Raw genomic sequence first — 19,076 nt, 5'->3', positions numbered from 1 at the left:
CAAGGCAAAGCCAATGCAACTGGCCACAACTGGCTCGTGAAGAGCCGCAACTGGCTCGTGATGAGCCGCAACTAGCGAAGCAAATGACCAGTTAGGAGCGATAGAGTTAAATGTTCCCTAGTACCATTAGCAAGAGGATAAGATGGCAGGGATGGAGGATGACAATTTGATGCTGGCACAAGCTAAAAGTCACCAAAAATTAGACTTTGAAGTGAAGCCAACGGCAAGAAAGAAAAAGAAAGTTCAACGGAAGCAGTTGTGCGACGTCAGGCTAAGCGCGCCCAAATCCAAGCGCTGGCAGTGTGAGTGCAGAGAGCAAAAGTTCAAAGGAAGCAGTTGTGCGAAGCGCGCCCAAATCTATGCGCTGGCAGTTTGCGTGCAGTGCGCAAAGCACTGACGCAGCGGTGCCTGGCAAAAGTAAACATGGCAGTGCGATCAGTAGATGCTAACACACACTAACTACATTACTGCGACAATATCTTTCGATTTTATCTCTTGGAAGGTCTAAGTTACATCTCGCTGTGCTAGAAGCTCTCTATAATCGTAATTTACGATTATTAGATCCAGAACTATGTGAACAGAACTAGACTGTTTTATCATTGCAGTTGTTTGGTGTCACACCTCGTGAAAGTGTGACCATTGTTTTCTGATGTTTCAACGTGTTTGTCTACAACTTGCAGCTTCTGTTTTTAAGTTTTAGCACTTTTATGATTTCTCATCTATGTTGAAGTGTTGTCAGTTCAACATAGGTGAACTGGGGACATATCCTCCATCTTCCTTTTCAGATTTTCTTGAAATAAGCCTTTTGGAATTCTTCCACTTCACCATGCTGAAGTACTGCCAAACTCATACCTGCGCAGGAGAGCTCACCCCTCCGCGACGTTTCCTCGGCAATTTCTACCCCAACACTACTTGGAGAGTAATTAAATTTCAATTGCAATGAAAGACCGTGGCTGTGAATGTGTTGAAGAGATTATTGATTGGCTTCAGAGGAGCCTCTGAATGTTGAAGAAAGTTCTGTAGCTAAGAAAAAGAAAAGTATGCAGGAGTTGATGTAAACGCGCATTGATCCACTTTGTACGCTCCGGTTCAGTCACATGCGCGTGACTGTCACACCACCAAATTTAATATCTATAGTCTGTGTGTATGCAGCGAGCTCAACATCAATTTCTTTACAACTCTCCCGCCAGGAACATTTGGAAATATCACTCAACTTCAACGTCTGTGAGTAATTGCGGGAAAAATTACCTTTATTTGTATTTGTATTTTGTATTTATTTAACATTTCCTGGCTCGTCAAACGACTGCCAATGACAAATGGATGTGAAATGAAGATATGAAGTACATGTATGTGGAACAAGCGCTTTTTGCCGAACTTTATAATTCGCTAACTCACGTCTGCCATTCAGAGCACACGAAAAGCCCGCATTCTATAAGTGCTGCTTTTCAGTTTTCAGGCACAGCATTCCCGTTTCATGCTGCTGTCAAACTATCCAAACATTCCTTAGCCTACTTAAGCTCAACTGATGAGGGGTGAATTACCCGAAACACTGTGTATTGAGCAGGGAGCGTTGCTTTCTTGCAGGTATTTCGAGTGGAAGGTGCGATGGGCTTTTCGTGTACTCTGAATGGCGGACGTGAGATAGCGATGTGTGAAGTCCGACAGAAAGCGTTAGGTTCATTAATGGCTCACCAAATTGATGTGTAGCATTCCGATGGTCAGTAGAAAACGCAGAACAAAGATAATCATTTGATTGAAGCAAAGGAAAATGATTTACAAGCCTCATCACTTTTTCCTTGTATGGATGATCTTACTTCAAGTAAGAGCATATAGGCTCCCGTGGGATTTTATATACTTTTAAAGACAGACACATGTATAGGTTACGAGTTATGACTAACAGTCCACCAAGGTAACGAAATAATATACAGCCATATAGTGCGAAAACAAGGTACAAAACTGACACGTCATGGAATGTTTTAATATCCCTGTCAGTTGTGTGCCCTGTTGTCGCACTATCGGACTGGACATTATTTTGTTACCATGGTGAACTGTTAGTCATAACTCGTAACTTTTAGGTCCTTTTTCTTTACATAATACTGTTGGCTCAATATCCTTTTTCTTCTTCTTTTTTTAACTCGGATACTGAGCATTTGATTTTTTCTTTGTTTTTATGTTTCCTCTTCTTCCTTAGTTATATGCACTATCATACAAAATGTGTACGGTGTATGTGTTGTTTGTTTTGCTTGTTTGTTTGTATTCTTTATTTAGAGTGGGAAGTCCAAAACAGGCCCTAGCCTAATAACAATGAGGGAATGCGTTTAGTTTATTAAATACTGGTATCATGCACACTGTTCTCATTTGCAGATGGTTGAATGTTAACAATCTAGAATCACTACCCAAGGACATATTTGCAAATCTAGTCAATCTGATGTCGTTGTGAGTACATATTACATACTTGAAGAACGAGCCATCACTTAATCTTTACCAGTCCTTGATTCAAAATTAAGCCAAAACATACACTGTAAACTGCCCCATATTTGCATCACTAACTGCGGTTTGCAGAGACAGGTAGGTACACCTACACAGGAGGAGGATAGTTTAACAGTATACTGTATAAATGCACATTTTCGAGGACAACGACAACGAGGTTGAGAGTCATGCGCATCAAGCGGTTCATTTCTGTCTCCACGAATATTGTTATTCAGCGCTATGAAAATAGTGGGTTGTGCACTTAGTACAAACGCCATTTTTACTATTGTTAACAATGCTGTGAATAAAACTATAGGCGTGCTCATATCACACCCATAGCCACGAAAAGTCTTCAAGAACGTTTTCTTTTCATAACTATCAATTTAATTCGTGACTAAAAGGAATGATGAAACTACAATAATAATTATGATTTGCGTTTTACCAGCATTTGCCAAATGGAAGGAAGAATAAGAAGCGAGCGGAGTTAATGGGATGCTTATACCCATGCAGCTGCAGAATAGGCGACACAGAAAGTATCAACACATCCTAAAAATACACGAACGGGCAACAATTCATATGTACAGTGTTTTGTGTTATACCCTAAGGTCTTCTTACAGGGTGCCCAAGACGAATGAATGTTTTAAGTTCCTGGCAGCAAGCTGTTTCAGCCAAAAAAGCCTAATCAATACAGCTATGAGCTTTAATCACAAGATGAATGAATGTTTTAAGTTCCTGGCAGCAAGCTGTTCCGGCCATAAAAGCCTCATCAGTACAGCTACGAGCTTTAACCCTTTGGAGACCCAAATAATGCTGATAATTGTATGCAACTGCGATTGCGAGATATCTTTTACCTTATAACCCGAATTGCCAGCCATGGTACAAAGGTGGTACCACAAACATCAATATAACTCGCTGATCTAGCGCCAGAGTGCTCACACTACGAAAGGCAGCGAACGATGCGTAATGCAGCAGCACTAAAGCAGCCTACAGAGAGTGCTCAATAAGACAAATGGCGAGAAGCGAGATACCCCAAGCTGTAGACAGCCAGCTGTTTCGGGCATATTATAATAATATATGGAGCTCATATACATTTATGTAGCGCTGGGATATTTGGCGCTTATCTACTGGCGATGAACTATACTGCGCTGAAATATTTCGTGCTGTAAAAGTCTTTATAGGTAGTGTTGAGTTTGACGGATCAAATGGAAGGATCATCACACGCAACAGACAACTACAACAACCAATTGCGGTGCGGAGGGTAAAGAAAAACGTGTATATGTGAAACTAGGCAGTATGACTCATCAGCTAAAAGATTCGGAAGTAACGATGAAGGTTGCTTTGGCAGATGTTCTAAGGGCACTCGCAATAAGAACAGACAGGTGCTAGTTCCATGAAGGGGTCGGGAAAACCCCACAGAAAAAGCGTCTTCTGACAAAGACTATACAGGGGACACGATAACGGTCGGACATCGGACATTTTCCGACCATTTTCGATTCGAATCCGGCGCTTTTTTTCTTGAACGGACAATCTTTTCGATCGAAATTCACAAAATAGCGTCGCTGGGAAAGAGAACGGCTGAGGACAATGGCGCTCGGCCTGGGAAGAAGTCTCACGAAGTCGGAGCAGCAACCTGTGACAAGAGGGTTTCACAGCAAGACAGGGAGCTGTCCACTTCAGTGTAGCTCCAGTTTGAGCGTAGCAAACGATTGAGGAGTTTTGAAATGAAATTTCATCGCTTTCTCGCTACAATAGGAACTATTACGTGAGGCGCTTGTACAATCCGAAATATTGAAAACGTCCCTGTTCCAGGGAAACAAGGCGTCAGAAATGTGTGCCCGCTTGCGATATGCCTCTATCGAAAGGAGCAGTCTTCTGCAAATCCAGTCAATCACGCTCCTGTTGCACAGGCGCTGTGCAAGATCGACGGAACAGCAGCAGCGAAGGTTAGTCAGAAATTCAACGTCGCGTAGAAACAACGTGCTGTTCAAAGAGCACATCGCGTTTGCAAAGATGGGTGCCTTCAGCCAACTCGAGTAGTGACATGTTGTCGATCTTGGAGCTGGCAACAAGAAGTTAGAATGGGCAAGCAGGTGCCCACTTTGTCTTTTGCCGACTGCGTAAAAATGAATGTCTTTGATCTGCCGCTGAAAAACCAGCTCAAATCCGAAATGTGCAGAAACACTACACGCTCATGTCACAGTTGCTATGTTTGCTGAAAAACGCACAGCGATTTGAATCAGTGTTACACTACTTGAGATCTGTGTGATGATAATCCTTGATGTGACCAGCAATACCTCAGTGTGATGTAGCATGTACATGCATGTGTGCATTATGCAGTGGTGTCGTGTGTGAAATTGGTGAAGACAATAATAATATCTCCACGTAAGCTTTTTACAATAATAATTATTTTTATTATGAGTACCAGACTTGTAAAAAAATCACAGTGTCCGGCCATGTCCGACCGGTTCCAGAAGTGGCAGGACATTGTGTCAGAGCAATTTCGAAATCTTATCGTGTCCCCTGCTATAACATTGTGTTGTTTCTGATTGAGATGTCAGACAACAAAATCGGCTTGGTTCAGATATGTGCGATTCGTACCGTGTATATGCTTCTTGTTTTCAGACGGCTGGATCGCAATTCTCTAACATCCTTACCGCAGGGAATCTTTGCCAATCTACCCAAGCTTCAAGGACTGTGAGTTTTGAAATTATAGAAGCGAAAATGTTTCTTCCATCCACAATTTGAAATTTGTTGGCTCGTGATTGGTTTTGCCATGAAACTCTGAGTAACAGCGTTCGGCCCTTATTCCCAATCGAACATGGTTGAATAAGCAGTCACGTGCTGATGCGTACTCCAGTAACCTGGTCACCGTGCCTGCTGTCTACAACTAAGTTACTTTCACACCAAGGTTCAACTCGAGTGACAGGAACGCGCTCAACCATAGTCAGTGATGTGTGTGTGTGTGTGTGTGTGTGTGTATGTGTGTGTGTGTGTTGAATGCGCAACTCCCCGTACTTACCGCGTTTAAAGCTTTACACGAGCAATAAAGGCTCGGCGCATGTGTGCATCGAGCTGACTCGGCCTGCACTGTTTGTGTGCAGTCCACATTTGAATTATTGGCTCTATGTATCGGACATTTGCAGCGAAAAGACCACATAACATCACAGAGACTTTAATTGGGCGAATATTTCAACATGAGAACCGAGCTTTGGGAAGACAATGGTAACCAGCCAATCCTATTCTGTATTAGAGATTTTGTATTTCCTGAACATGGAAGGAGATCACCTATGATTTCTCTTGGATTTGTGGATGTGTACACTGATTCTCTGACAAGATTGACCTTGCTGATCGCATTTTGTAAAGACTTACTTGTAGATCTTTTCATCTATGTCCTGCATGTGGATGCTGTTTACAGTTGGCTCTACAAAAATTCGCTATCATCGCTCCTAAGCGGAATATTTACAGGCCTATCCAATCTTCTGGTTTTGTGAGTTCGGATGCCTTTTGATTATATTTTTTATTTTTATTTATTCCCAATCACGTGGCACTAGCCAATGAAAAGGTGATGTGGCCGATAACCAGCCATGGTTCAATTGGGCGTGTCTGACTCTTAAGATAATTATAATTAGAGATGTTGATTCTGGCACGTCAGAGCATACTGCCTCTGGGAGGTGTTGAATGATTATCATATCGTCTGCACTGAATTATTCTATCTCCTCTGCTTGCCTTCATATACCTGCGTTTTTCTAATCTCCTTATGTTGTCTGATGATTGGGTTTTGCCATGAAACTCTGAGTTACAACAAAAAACAGCCCTATTTACTTCCTTTTGTGTACCTCTTGCGGATAATTATAATTATAATCAAGTTCCAGCAAAAAAGTTTGTATGGCTACAATATTGGCAGCGACTTTTGGCGATAATTGTTAGGGAAGAGTTTGCTCCCCACACTGGAGCTCGCGCTATTCCTCCGACTTGACTTGACGCCTGACTGAGTCACGACTGCCATCCAGAGCACACGAGCAGTCCATCGAACTTTCGACTGGGCAAACCTTCAAGAAAGCACCACCCCCTGCTCAATACACAGTGTTTCGGGGAATTGACCGTATGCGTGTTAAAACAAAATGGCGAGCCACAATATATTGAAAGTGGTAGACTGAAGATCGTGGTACGGGTGTTCAACACCATTTGAACTTGATAGTGTTCGTCTTCCTTTGGGCATGCTCTCTTTCCATCGTCCTTAGCCCTTTGTTTGTTGTGAGAGGTGTTGTGGCTTTCTCCAATACCTCTGGGGGATGCCAAGTGATGGTTTTGAGAGGCTGGTGATGGCTGTGAGCGACAGTTTGCAGATCGACGTCGTCCACACTATAGCGATGACAGAACTAGTCACTCCACATCTGGCAGATATTATTGGGAGATTTGCTAGATTCTCGGCGATTCTCAAAGGAACTCTCCAAAATCCCCGAAAAGCTTAGCGATTTTTCGATGTCTCGTTTTCGAATACTTTTTCGGCCGGCCGATTTGGAGATTTTGCTAATAACGATCTTCCTAATGGCTAATGTTTGTTCGAGAGGAGGTCAAAGAACACGAGTCACACGACCTCAATGCACTACAGTAGTTTTTGTATTTTGTATTTATATCATTATCTCATGGCACATCATGATGACGGCCAATAAAACTGAGACAAGGGTGAAAGCCAACCACAGCAGTAAAACAGATAAAAGAATACAAATAAGAGGCAAAGAAGGCAAAGGAGGAGACAAACCAGCAGGATATACATGAAACCTATAATTGAGCAGAGATTTTAGCAACAAAATTATCCATCGACGTGCTGGCCTTGGCCTGCGTTGGTAATGTTGCCCAAAACACATAGCCAGCAAAGATCGGGGATCTAGTGAATAGGGTGGGGGCAGCGCGTGGGAGACTGAGTGAGTTCCGGGTATTCCGTGTTTCGGATATGCAAGGGTATTTTATTTAGTAATATTTTATGTATGAGAACACAGAGGTGGTACTTATGTCGAGTGGAAAGGGGACTGATCTTGGCAATTTCGTAAAGACTAGCGGAGGGAAAGCGACGATCTTTGCTAAATAAGATTTTGAGGAGCATGCGGTTATGGGTTTCTAGCTTGTTCAATACAGTAGTAGTTATGCCAGACCAAGCAGTATCACAGTAGTCAAGTAAGGGCAATATATAGCAACGATAAAACAAGCGTTTGCAAGAAAGAGGAAGATGTCTACAGTGGGCTTGAAGAGCCACAAGGATGGAGCTTGTGCGCTTGCAGACATACTGCACATGGGGTGACCATGACAATTTAGAGTCAATAATAACGCCAAGATGCTTATGCTCTTCAACAATACGAATAGCAACACTTGAAGAAGGAAAACAAAGTGGTAGGGAAGGGGGAGAAGGGGAAATGTACATAGCTGCCGTTTTATCAACGTTTGGCTGCAACTTCCAATCATGCATCCAGGTTATAACTTTCCCAATGCTATCTTGCATGGCTTCGTGCAGTCGTATAGGGCAAGCATTGGAGCAAAGCAGAGCTGTGTCGTCAGCGAAAAGGCTGACACCAGGGGCAATATCGGGGAGGTCATTGATATACAGGAGAAATAGCAGTGGCCCAAGGATTGAACCCTGGGGGACTCCAGAAGTAACGGGTAAAGGCTCCGATAACACAGTTGAGAGGCGTACAAGCTGATGTCGGTTAGAGAGATACGATGAGAGCCAGCCGATAGCCTTGCCATCAATGCTATATACTGTTCGCAGCTTAGCTAAGAGACCCCTGTGCCAAACAGTGTCGAAGACCTTTGCGAGATCGGAGAAAACTAAACCAACATGGTTATGGGCGTTCCGGGCGGTGTGGATGTCTTGCACGAGGCGGGTAACCTGGTACCTGGTGGAGTCACCCCGACAAAAGCCCGACTGTGCTGGCGAAAGTGAAATGCGAACATGATCATAGATGATGTCATATACAACACGTTCGCACACTTTTGATAAAGTAGAGAGCAATAAGATAGGGCGATAGTTGCTGGGGGTGGTGCGTGGTCCTCTATTTTTGTAGGTGGCCACGACTACCGCAGTTTTCCACATGGCTGGGAATTTCCCTTCGCGAAATGACATATTCAAGATAATTGACACAGGATAGGCAACAGACGGAGCAAGAGCTCTCCAAACTTCGTTGGTAATTCCGTCTTGACCAGGGGACTTGCCAGTTTTCAGATTACGGAGATATTTCCTCACCTGGGCTGTACCAGTCGACAATGATAGGAGGAGGGACGCAGGTATTGAGGGTGAAGGGGTGAGTGGTGGTATAGGCCACGTAGGGTCGTCAGGAAGTCCAAACGACGTAAACTGCGTGTTCAATATGTCTGCTATGTCTGCGGGATCTGTTGCTACCGTGCCGTCTGAAGCTGTCATTGATCGGATCGGCTCCCGACTACAGTTCTTACGGAGATGGCGGAGAAATTGATGGAGACTAGGGCGATCATGGGAAGACAGGGTGGCATGAACCGACTGTACATACTGACGATGGAGGGTACGTGACAAACATTTCACTTCGTTACGCTTGCGCTTAAAGGCAATGAAGTTTTCACTGGTTGGATACTTCCTATAAATGCTATACAAATCTCGCTTCAGTTTCACAGCACACTTGAGGTCCGGAGTGATCCAGGGTCGGGATGCATCCCGCATTCGAAGTAGTACTACAAGTACTGAAGTAGAGAGCTCGAGCGGTCGTGCTTGCAGCAACATCATTTGTATATGCGCTTTGTAACAACATTTTTAAAATGTTGTTCAAAATTGAGCTCTCTACGTCAATAGTTGTAGTACTTTGGTAGAATTTCGGCGATTCTCAAAGGAACCCTCCAAAATCGGCGAAAAATTTAGCGATTTTTCGATAAGTCTCGTTTTTGGATAATTTTTCGGCCGGAAAATTTGGGGAAAGCCTATTCAGGATGCATCTGCAGCCTCCAGAGTGGTCGAAGTCGAAACAATCTTATTGAAGATGTCTATCGAGCTTCGATCAATGTATGACTTTCTTTAGTGAATGAATAGAGGTTATGCAACGGCTGAAAACCCCAGGAAAGGTCTCTGTGTGCAATTATTGTGAGTGAATTCCAATAATAAGTGGCACGCGTCGACAAGGAGGTGCGTGCCATTGAATTTTCGTCGTACCCATGTGTAAAGTTGTATGTCATCTTTGGGACGACTGGTGCGCTCATTGTGCGGAAGGATGCTTTGCCTGCCCTGAGTAAAAATAAACTTATCTGTCTTTCAGGAATAGACTCGGATGGAGAGCCAAGGTTTAATTTATACAAAAGAGAAAGGACCAAGGAACTACAAGTTACGCTTTACTATCCACTAACACCACCAGTTACTAGTTTCCCCTCCTTATGTAATTTTCTATAAAGCCTAGTTCACATTCGACGCGACGCCGACGGTACGGGACGTAAGGGCTTGCCGGGAGGGCTGGGGTGATCTGTAAAATCCTGTACGATTCGTACGACACGACATGTAGCAGCCGTTGCGACGTTCAACGTCGAACGGCGCGAGTCATAAGGCACGGTCCGTGACGGGGTGACTTTCGGACCTAATTTCTCGTTTTTCGGGACTTCTTTTCAATTATTTCTCCTTGAAAGAAGCGGAATCAAGTTCACAATACCAGTTTTTCATGAAGACCAAAAATTAGGCCTGAAAGTTGAAAGTTGCGGAAATGAAAGAATAGTTCGTCTGTCACGCTTCTGAACTATCCCTAAATACAATAAGTGACATGAGATCTTATGTTGCTAAAATTCAACTCAAGTCGTGCTAGCCATTCTGTGAGTTATCATGGGCAGCGCAGTGTTCGAAATGCTAAAAATTTCCAAGTACGAATCGGGAGTAGTCGGCGCACGACACCGTCTCCTGTTCACACTCGAATTGCAGCCGTTGTGTACGCTTGCGTCCCGGCTACGCCCGTCTACGGTATGAAAAGTTGGATCGATCCAACTCTTCCCGTCGCTTCCCGATCTGTACGGTAGTACGGTTGCGTTCCCGTTCCTGGTGTTCACATTGGGCGCCGTCAGACCATCCCGTCGCTTCCCGTCGATCCTTACGTCGCGTCCCGTCGCGCCCCGTCGAATGTGAACTAGGCTTAATAGAACCTTCCAAGTTGGGAGGCTGTTGGAGTGCGCATCCAAGATGTGCCAGAGCTGTTAGCCAGTTAGTTGTAGAACGTCAGTACCGTCGGTCAGTGTCGTGCAATGTTATTGCATGAGCTGATTGTTTAGTAACTGGTGGTGTTAGTGGACAGTATAGCGTAACTTGTAGTTCTTTGGTCCTTTCTCTTTTGTATTTCTTTCAGTGCTGAACTTGTAGCAATCGGTATGTAGGTAGAACGATTCAGCACCTGGGTGCACGCATTCGTCAGCATGTACGGCTGTGTTTTGTCCCAAGTGATGCGGGTGGGTCTCGTCCTCGCCGTGGTTGTCCACCGAAAGGTGGAGTGCAATCTACTTCTGGATCGTCCTCTTCTACGGCCACTGTGAATGCACCAAGGTGTTCCTCCCCCTCTTCGTAGAGTGTGGGTCTGAGACCAGCTCAGGTGAGCATGGGTGAGAAATAACACACCAAATAGAAGCCATCAATAACACCAATGGAAGTATCGAGTCCGAGAAGATTGATGAGACGTCAACCGGAGACCCTTACGGATGTGGAATCGCAGCCACCGCTACTGGAGGTGACAACGACTGTGAACGCCAAGTAATGTGGCAAGCCGCGGAAACCAAGAAAACTGGACACAGAGCCAACACCTACCGGAAGAGTTGCTCATGGAAGCGGGGACATTGCACATAATGGAGGAGACCCGGGAAGGTAGGTAGGTAGGTACATTTTTATTTGAATTCGCAGAACCAAACGGGCGGTGTCGCCCAATTACATGGAAGCGAATGGAAACAGTGAAATATTGTAGGAAATAGCCTAACATGATAGCAGGGTGTAGAACAAAGCAAAGAACGCTCAGTCAATGAATGACGTTAACGTTAGAATACAACACCGGGGAGGCGGTAAACAGCACGTGACTGGTACTGTGGAGTACCGCAAACGTTCAAAGGTTCCTGTAGTGTTCAGTAGTGGGTGCTACTGCTAGCAAGACAGAACGGGAGGCAGGCTTGTTTGAACTGGTGGTACTGGGCAATACCACGCGGGTCCATTTTATGGGAGGGTGTTCCATAAAATGGACCCGCGAGCGGTTGGACGGTCGTGGGCGGCTTTGGAGGCAGATTTGGGCACCCGAAGGCCCAAGCTGCGTTGCGCGCGCGTTGTTTGAGTACTGGGACGCTCCAGAGAGGCTTGCAGTGCATTGCTTGCCCGACCATTCGAGCAACGCCAGATCATAATAAAGGGTCTTGGAAGAGCCACAAGTGGGAAGAATGGATGCGTCAGAGTAAGGAAAGCGGACGTCGGCAATCAAGAATCACTTGTCAGTTGGTGCTAGTTGTCGTGAGTGGTACACTGATTCTGTCCTTTCTGTTTTCACACGTGGTAGGTCTAAGTTGCATATTGCTGTATGAGAAGCCGTGTACATTCGCGGGATCCTGAATTATAATATGTTCAGAAGGAGAACGTGTTGACTTCGCAGTTGTTTGGCACAATTGGTCGTGAATGTGTCAGGACGAATTCCAGAGGTGTAGTGTATTTCCTGTCCTCTATTTCCTTTGTTTTTTTCTGTCACTTTTTGCTACTGTTATTAGTCTCACCTTGATATTCTTTTCCCCACTTCTTTTATGGCACCTCGTTGAGTTTTGAAGCTTCTCAATGTAATCCTTTTTTAGCTATGGTCTCCTGAATAATTCCATCATTCCTTGTAGTATTTTGACAAGAAGGGAACGAAAACACTCAATACCAATAATTATGTCTTATTGGCTGGCTGTACGAGAGAATTTTGATGCATGTGTGCATATATAGATTCATAAAAGACTAAGACTAGTCTGTCTTCGTTCTTCGTTTCAATGGTTTTTTTCTTTCTGATTTAGCTGTCTTGCTAATCTGTACCTGCTTGTGTTGAGTCTCCTTCTAGTAAGCCAGGCAGGCTAGGCTCCTTTTTCTTTGATTTTCCCTCTCTCCCTTACTTTCTTCAAATACAACAAGGAGTAGACCCAGGTGCTCGAAGTCCGTACACGTTTACAGTGTGTGTTTGCCGAGCTGAAACTCACACTAGCAATGATCACTTGCCAGAATCCTGCTCGTGGATGGAAGGTATCTTGTCCAAGTTTGTTTTGAGGCCAGGCTCGATTGAACCAGGCCATCTTTCGATCCGATCTGTTTCTCTGGAGTTCGCTGATTTTTCATATCAAATTTTGGTGTCGCAGAGGGTACTCTAAGTCCGTACTGATCAGAGGTGACTCGAAATACACACATATTTCTGCTAATTGCTAACTTGCAATCCCTCGGTTACGACGAAAGCACCGAAGGGATATGTTTGGCATGTGCCTCCACCGGTATTTCTTGCAAAAGCGTAGCTTGTTGCCGAAATGCAAGCTGTTTTTAGTCGGCTCAGAGAAGAAGCAGCTGCGCTGTGAAAACCGCGGGAAAACAGTGGTGGAGATGCCAGGAGTGTCAACCTTTCTGCAAGGATTGGTGGTTCTCTGTAAATTCTTCTCCTCTGGCCATTGTCAGCTCTAAGCTGGCTCTTGATGATTGAGTGAAGGTCTGTTTGACGCTGTGTCCGTTCGAAATCGGTCTTGGCAAAGTGGATTTTTGCATGAAATGTAACCCAATTTGTATTTCGTATGGACACTCGAAAACCCACTCCCGTGGTATGGGACTTCTGCTGATCGTAGATCCCTGAAAATTGGTACGCGAGGAGAACATACCACACTGTCCCCTCCATAAAATATTTGAGTCGAATACAATAACAGAACATGAAATTATGGGCGTACGAACTTAGGATACCATGTACGGACTTCGAGCACCTGGGTCTACTCCCCATGGTCTCACGTGACCCGGGATGCTTCATAATCCAGTCACTAAACCAATCGAGCTGCCCCTGGAATAATAATGAACATTATGCACTACTCACTGTTCATGCAGGGATCTCCGTGATAATCCGTTCACATATTTCGCTATGGATGTTTTTGACTTTTCATCCCTACAACAACTGTAAGTTCCTTTTATACATACATGCGGTCCATACTCCACGGGGCGCCACGGGGCGTGACCGGAAGCGTGACCTGAAAGGACCAGGTGCTCATGACGCCTATTGACAACACCTGAAGGATTGAAATGGGAACTTTACCTGACTACTAAATCGGGAAGCAAGAAAGGATCAGATGTTTTCAAATGATCACACAATGTGCTGAGCAAATCTTTGAGAAGAATATCCACCCAATAGGATTACAGCTTTTCCGAAGTTGCCAATTTACCCCAAAAAACACTGTTCTGCTGTTAGTTTAAAAACAAAGGGCAAGAAGACAAGAATTTCAGAATCGCAATAAGGAGGACCTGTTGGATGGACATGTTATTACTTACTAAACAGTGTCAACCAATGGGTGAAATGTGCAGTAACAGAACGAGGAAAGAAGATGCAATAGTGAAGATAACAATGGAGAAAGATTCGAACTAGTTTTCGTTCAACACTCGTGAGGGATCATCGTTGATCAAATGAACAATGCAACACAAATGGGCTCTTATAAAACAACCAAAGAGAAAAACCGCCCCAAATTAAAACTAATAATGAACCACACACAAAGCTTATCGTTTCTCTGTACTGGCCGTCGTGGAGCGATAGCAATTTTAGAACTCAGATTGAACTTGAGACGGACTCCAAAACTGTTCCTGGTTTCAGCCATCTCTGTGATAGAAAAGGTTTGAAACGAAAAATAGGGCAACTTGGAGACAACGAGCAAACACAAATTAGTGGCTCAGTTCGATCGACTCTGGCCTCGGAGCAAACTAAAATATGCCAACTTCTTCGAAAAACCAATTTCGAGTGAACAACCCCACTGATGATCGACGTGGGTCTACATAATTCTCCTGTCCAACCGATCCAACTTTCAACCGTTTCTTCTACCATCAATGAAAAAAATAATGCCGTCTCTTGAATAGGGCCCCATCTGTAACAAAGACAATCCTCGTTGGTTACTAATCGTGGGGGTACAGGTGTCTACATGTACATATACATATGCATGTATAGTTTACAGGGAAAAGGACCAAGGAACTACACGTCACGCTCTTTTTCTCTTGCCTCTTGCAAGCACAACCATGGGTAAGGCAAGGGGTATCCGTACTGCTCGTAAGCTGCGCTTCCATCGTCGTGACCAGAAATGGCATGACAAGCAGTAAAAAAGGCCCATTTGGGAACGGCATTGAAGGCTAATCCCTTCGGTGGTGCTTCTCACACCAAGGGAATCGTCCTCGAGAAAGTTGGTGTTGAGGCCAAGCAGCCTAACTCTGCCATCCGAAAGTGCGTCAGGGTCCAGCTGATCAAGAACGGAAAGAAGATCACAGCTTTCGTGCCCCGTGACGGTTGCCTCAACTACATTGAGGAGAACGACGAGGTTCTGGTAGCTGGATTCGGACGTAAGGGACACGCTGTCGGTGACATTCCCGTAGTCCGTTTCAAGGTCGTCAAGGTTGCCAACGTTTCCCTGCTCGCCCTGTACAAGGAGAAGAAGGAGAGACCACGTTTATAAACATCAAAAACATGCCCTAATAAACCAGTCTCATGACCACTTATACCGCCTGTGTCTTGAGAATCAGCTTATGGAATAATATTACACGAGGTCTACAACTAGCAGCCAGTCGCCTCTGCCCCCCCCCCCCCACTACACACTGTGTGTTACTTCAAGTAGTACTCTAATTTTAAACTTTCCAAGTTGGGAGGCTAGTGGAGTGCGCACCTAAGACGTGCTTGAACTGACTTGCAGTTAGTTGTAAGATTAATTTTAAGGCAGGCGCAGGCTGTCAAGAAACTGGTAGTATCAGCAGACATGAAGGCGTACCTTTGAATCCCTGTTTCTCCATCCAAGTTGAGTTAATCCATTATAATCTTCATTAATTGTATGCCTCTAAGAAACCAAACTTCACCCACTTTGCTGCTCTTTGTAGGAGAGTAGATGTCAGCAACCTTCCGTCACACAGTGATGCTTGCCCACTGGTAAAACCTGAGCAGAAAGGCATTAACGTATCCCACAACAATAGAGGCCTGCAATATGTTCAAACCTGTAAGTTGGTGTTCAGTTCTAAGGTTCAGTTCTAAGTTTCATCCTGCTTTCCATATGAATTGTTTTAATGCTGGAATACCCCGTGACCATTGGTCAGGGGAGCACACTTCACCTTACCTGCACAGCTTTATTGCACCTCCACGCCCTTTGTAGTCCACTATGTTCTCTTGCTGTTGTCTTTCATTCTATGAAGGAATGTGCACTTTACAAGAGTGAATACATTAGAAGCACTCGAATACAAGAAGAAGAAAATGAGTACAGCCAGAATCCAGCCAGATCTCTTTTGACAACAAGGCATGAGCCACAGTGTCACCGCCCTTCCTCCATGCATCTACACTTTATTCCAACTTACTTTGCCAGGCCTTCTCTGTGTTGCGCGAGAAGCAACAGGAGTCCTCTGACGACAAAATTTGGACGCAAAATGCTCGAGTCGACTAGGATCCTGAGCCGCTGCCTCCTTTGGAGTTGGAGCCATTTCTTCTTCAACATCACAATTTGACAACTGAATGATAGTGTTAGATAGCTGGAAAGTTTATTCCGTCCTGAGATTATTTGAATTTGTTTGGTTGATGTTCGAAGCGAAACGCACATTTTGATAAGTCGGACCAAGTAGTTTTACGGGTAGTGTCCAGAAAGAAGTACTGCACGAGTAGCCGTTCCCCTATCTTGTTTATTGCTTTTTGTGGATGTAGTATTGGACGTCACTCTTTGTGCTAATTTGGCACATTCTAATGTTTTACGTTAGCTTCTGCATTATTTCAGTACTGTATATTCACTCTTCCTAGATTTCAGCATTATTGCAATATTTTCACGGCTGGAGGTACCACAATATACCGGTCACCACCGCTAGTTGTCCGCACATGTTCATTTTAACAATTGAATGCGCTCTTTCACCACGCCCGAATTGATTCCAGTTATCAGCCAACCAAGAAAGATGCCCCCACCCATGCAGCAGGCCCCATTCACGAATTGATATTACACGTGATGTACAATGTAGCTAACAGCTTGGTAGCATCTTGGTCATATCTTTAGGAGTGAAAAAAGTAAAGTTCGCACGTCCGCGTTACATCCGGCTATACAATTGCGTTGAGAAACACAACCAGCTTAGGAAGTTTTGCTCGTGCCAGGCCACTACCATGCCTGTAATACCAGGGTGGCAGATGCAGCGCCTAACGGCGAGGGTGAGGTGATAACTCTCACAACCAATGCCGGACAAGGGGCGAACCTCGTTAGCTGCATCCATGTTACCCTCACTCCGAGTAGTGAGTACCCAGTTGACCGTGGGTACCGGCACATTTCCTTGCATGTATAGCGCTTCACGGAGGCATCACAAATCTTCAGGAATACTATTGGGTAATGTGAAGTCAAACATCTTTCGCATACCCTCCGGAATGTAGTGCCTTTTTCTTCGACCCTGGCTCAAACCTTGCAACTACTGGTAGACCCAGGTGCTCGAAGTTCGTACACTTTTACAGTGCGTGTTTGCCGAGCTGAAACTCAAACTAGCAATGATCACTTGCCAGAATCCTGCTCGTGGATGGAAGGTATCTTGTCCAAGTTTGTTCTGAGGCCAGGCTTGATTGAACCAGGTCATCTTTCGATCCGATCTGTTTCTCGAGTTCGCTGATTTTTCATGTCAAATTTTGGTGTCGCAGAGGGTACTCTAAGCCCGTACTGATCAGAGGTGTCTCGAAATACACACATATCTCTGCTAATTGCTAACTTGCAATCCCTCGGTTACGACGAAAGCACCGAAGGGATAGGTTTGGCATGTGCCTCCACCATTATTTCTTGCAAAAGCGTAGTTTGTTGCCGAAATGCAAGCTGTTTTTAGTCGGCTGCGCTGTGAAAACCGCAGGAAAACAGTGGTGGAGATGCCAGGAGTGTCAACCTTTTTGCAAGGATTGGTGGTTCTCTGTAAATTCTTCTCCTCTGGCCATTGTCAGCTCTAAGCTGGCTCTTGATGATTGAGTGAAGGTCTGTTTGACGCTGTGTCCAATTGAAATCGGTCTTGGCAAAGTTGATTTTTGCATGAAACGCTACGCGAGGAGAACATACCACACTGTCCCCTCCATAAAATATTTGAGTCGAATACAATAACAGAACATGAAATTATAGGCGTACGAACTTAGGATACCATGTACGGACTTCGAACACCTGGGTCTACCGGGATTTGTTTTGTTGATGTGTCCCCTTCAGTTACTGCGTATTGCAAGGGTGCTGCTGTGCGTTGCTATGGCTACAAGGATACCCGCACCAACTTCATGTGCACTTGTCCCGAGGGCAAAGCATTCAATGGGGCCAACTGCGTTGCCGTGCAAGAGTGCACGACATGTTTAACCTATCCAACTTGCTCGGGATCGATAACTGAATTCAAATGCTGGTGTAATACGTCGCAGTCAGCAGCTGATAATGGCACAGGATGTTTACAAGCTCGGTTTCCATGTCGAGAGAATGACGTGTTCCTCCATTCTGTGATGCCCTCATTGAGCTTGCCTGGATACGTGCAGATGTGCCAAGCACAAGGTACGTCATGTACCTGTTTCGCCCATTGTATGTCAAGTAAATACCTGTAGTAGAACATGAGATCTAGTCCATAATTGGCATTGGTTCAGCACAAACACAGACTTGACCTGATGATGGCGGAATGCCGAAAAGTTGCTGAAACAATTGATGTGAAAAATGTGCAAAATGATGTGAAGAATGTGAAAATTGATGTGCAAGATGTGAAAATTGATCTGAAAAACAATTGTGTTTTTTCAGAGTTTTGGGAACGAGTTCCTCAGCAAATTCCTTTCTTCCACTCTTAAATGAAACTGCAAGAAGCCTCGCCCTCACTTCTGAGACAGATATTTATTCGTATGTCCTGCCAGTGATTTCATCTTCCAATTCTTACGAACACTAAGAGACTGACTGGATTTCGTTACCAAAACTGCGACTAAACTTTTCTTCGACCTGATGTGTTCCAACAAGTGTGCTTTGAAGGAGTATATATTTCACACACACTGAAGTAATATTGCTTGTCCCTGCTAACCAGCAAAATACAGTATTTCGATTATTACCCTGAACTGGGCTGGCCGCTGCAGGTAAAACTACATGTGTATCAGGTGCACTAAGTTCGATGTTCAGGGAGCGTGTACTGTTTCATGTTGTCAGTAAATACTCGTACTCACTCGAATATTCGCTCGTCTCTTCAAAGAGTACTCGAGTCATTGATTTTGGTACTCGCTTCTCACTTACCCACAACATAATCTCCCACAATGATACCAACTACAGCTGATACTAAGAGTGCATAAGCCCCCTAAGTGTGCAACGCCTGATCCAGCTCTGCATAGGGTCTTGGTCGAGCGTAATCGGATCTTTGCGTCATAATACCGTACACATATGAGGGGAACCCGGGGAGTCGCGGG

At 44.6% G+C, this 19,076-nt stretch overlaps 2 protein-coding genes across 2 annotated transcripts; both read left to right on the top strand.

The window, feature by feature from the left end:
* The first annotated feature begins 1,160 nt into the window (after positions 1-1,160).
* Positions 1,161-18,288, top strand: LOC135828579 (leucine-rich repeat-containing G-protein coupled receptor 4-like). The gene is made up of 7 exons (XM_065341015.1): positions 1,161-1,224; positions 2,365-2,436; positions 5,092-5,163; positions 5,885-5,956; positions 13,535-13,603; positions 15,551-15,666; positions 17,866-18,288. Exons 2-7 carry the CDS (start codon positions 2,429-2,431, stop codon positions 18,240-18,242), a joined length of 714 nt encoding a protein of 237 aa, XP_065197087.1. The 5' UTR covers positions 1,161-1,224; positions 2,365-2,428; the 3' UTR covers positions 18,243-18,288.
* Positions 14,677-15,162, top strand: LOC135827859 (small ribosomal subunit protein uS12-like). Its single transcript, XM_065340291.1, is given in 2 exon segments — positions 14,677-14,780; positions 14,783-15,162. Coding segments are annotated over 2 exon segments (429 nt in total). The 5' UTR covers positions 14,677-14,704; the 3' UTR covers positions 15,136-15,162.
* Positions 18,289-19,076: the final 788 nt, after the last annotated feature.

The sequence above is a fragment of the Sycon ciliatum genome, chromosome 12, assembly GCF_964019385.1.
Source record: "Sycon ciliatum chromosome 12, ocSycCili1.1, whole genome shotgun sequence".
NCBI lineage: Eukaryota > Metazoa > Porifera > Calcarea > Leucosolenida > Sycettidae > Sycon > Sycon ciliatum.
Note: the sequence above shows the minus strand (reverse complement) of the source record. Positions and strands in the feature narration are given on the sequence as shown.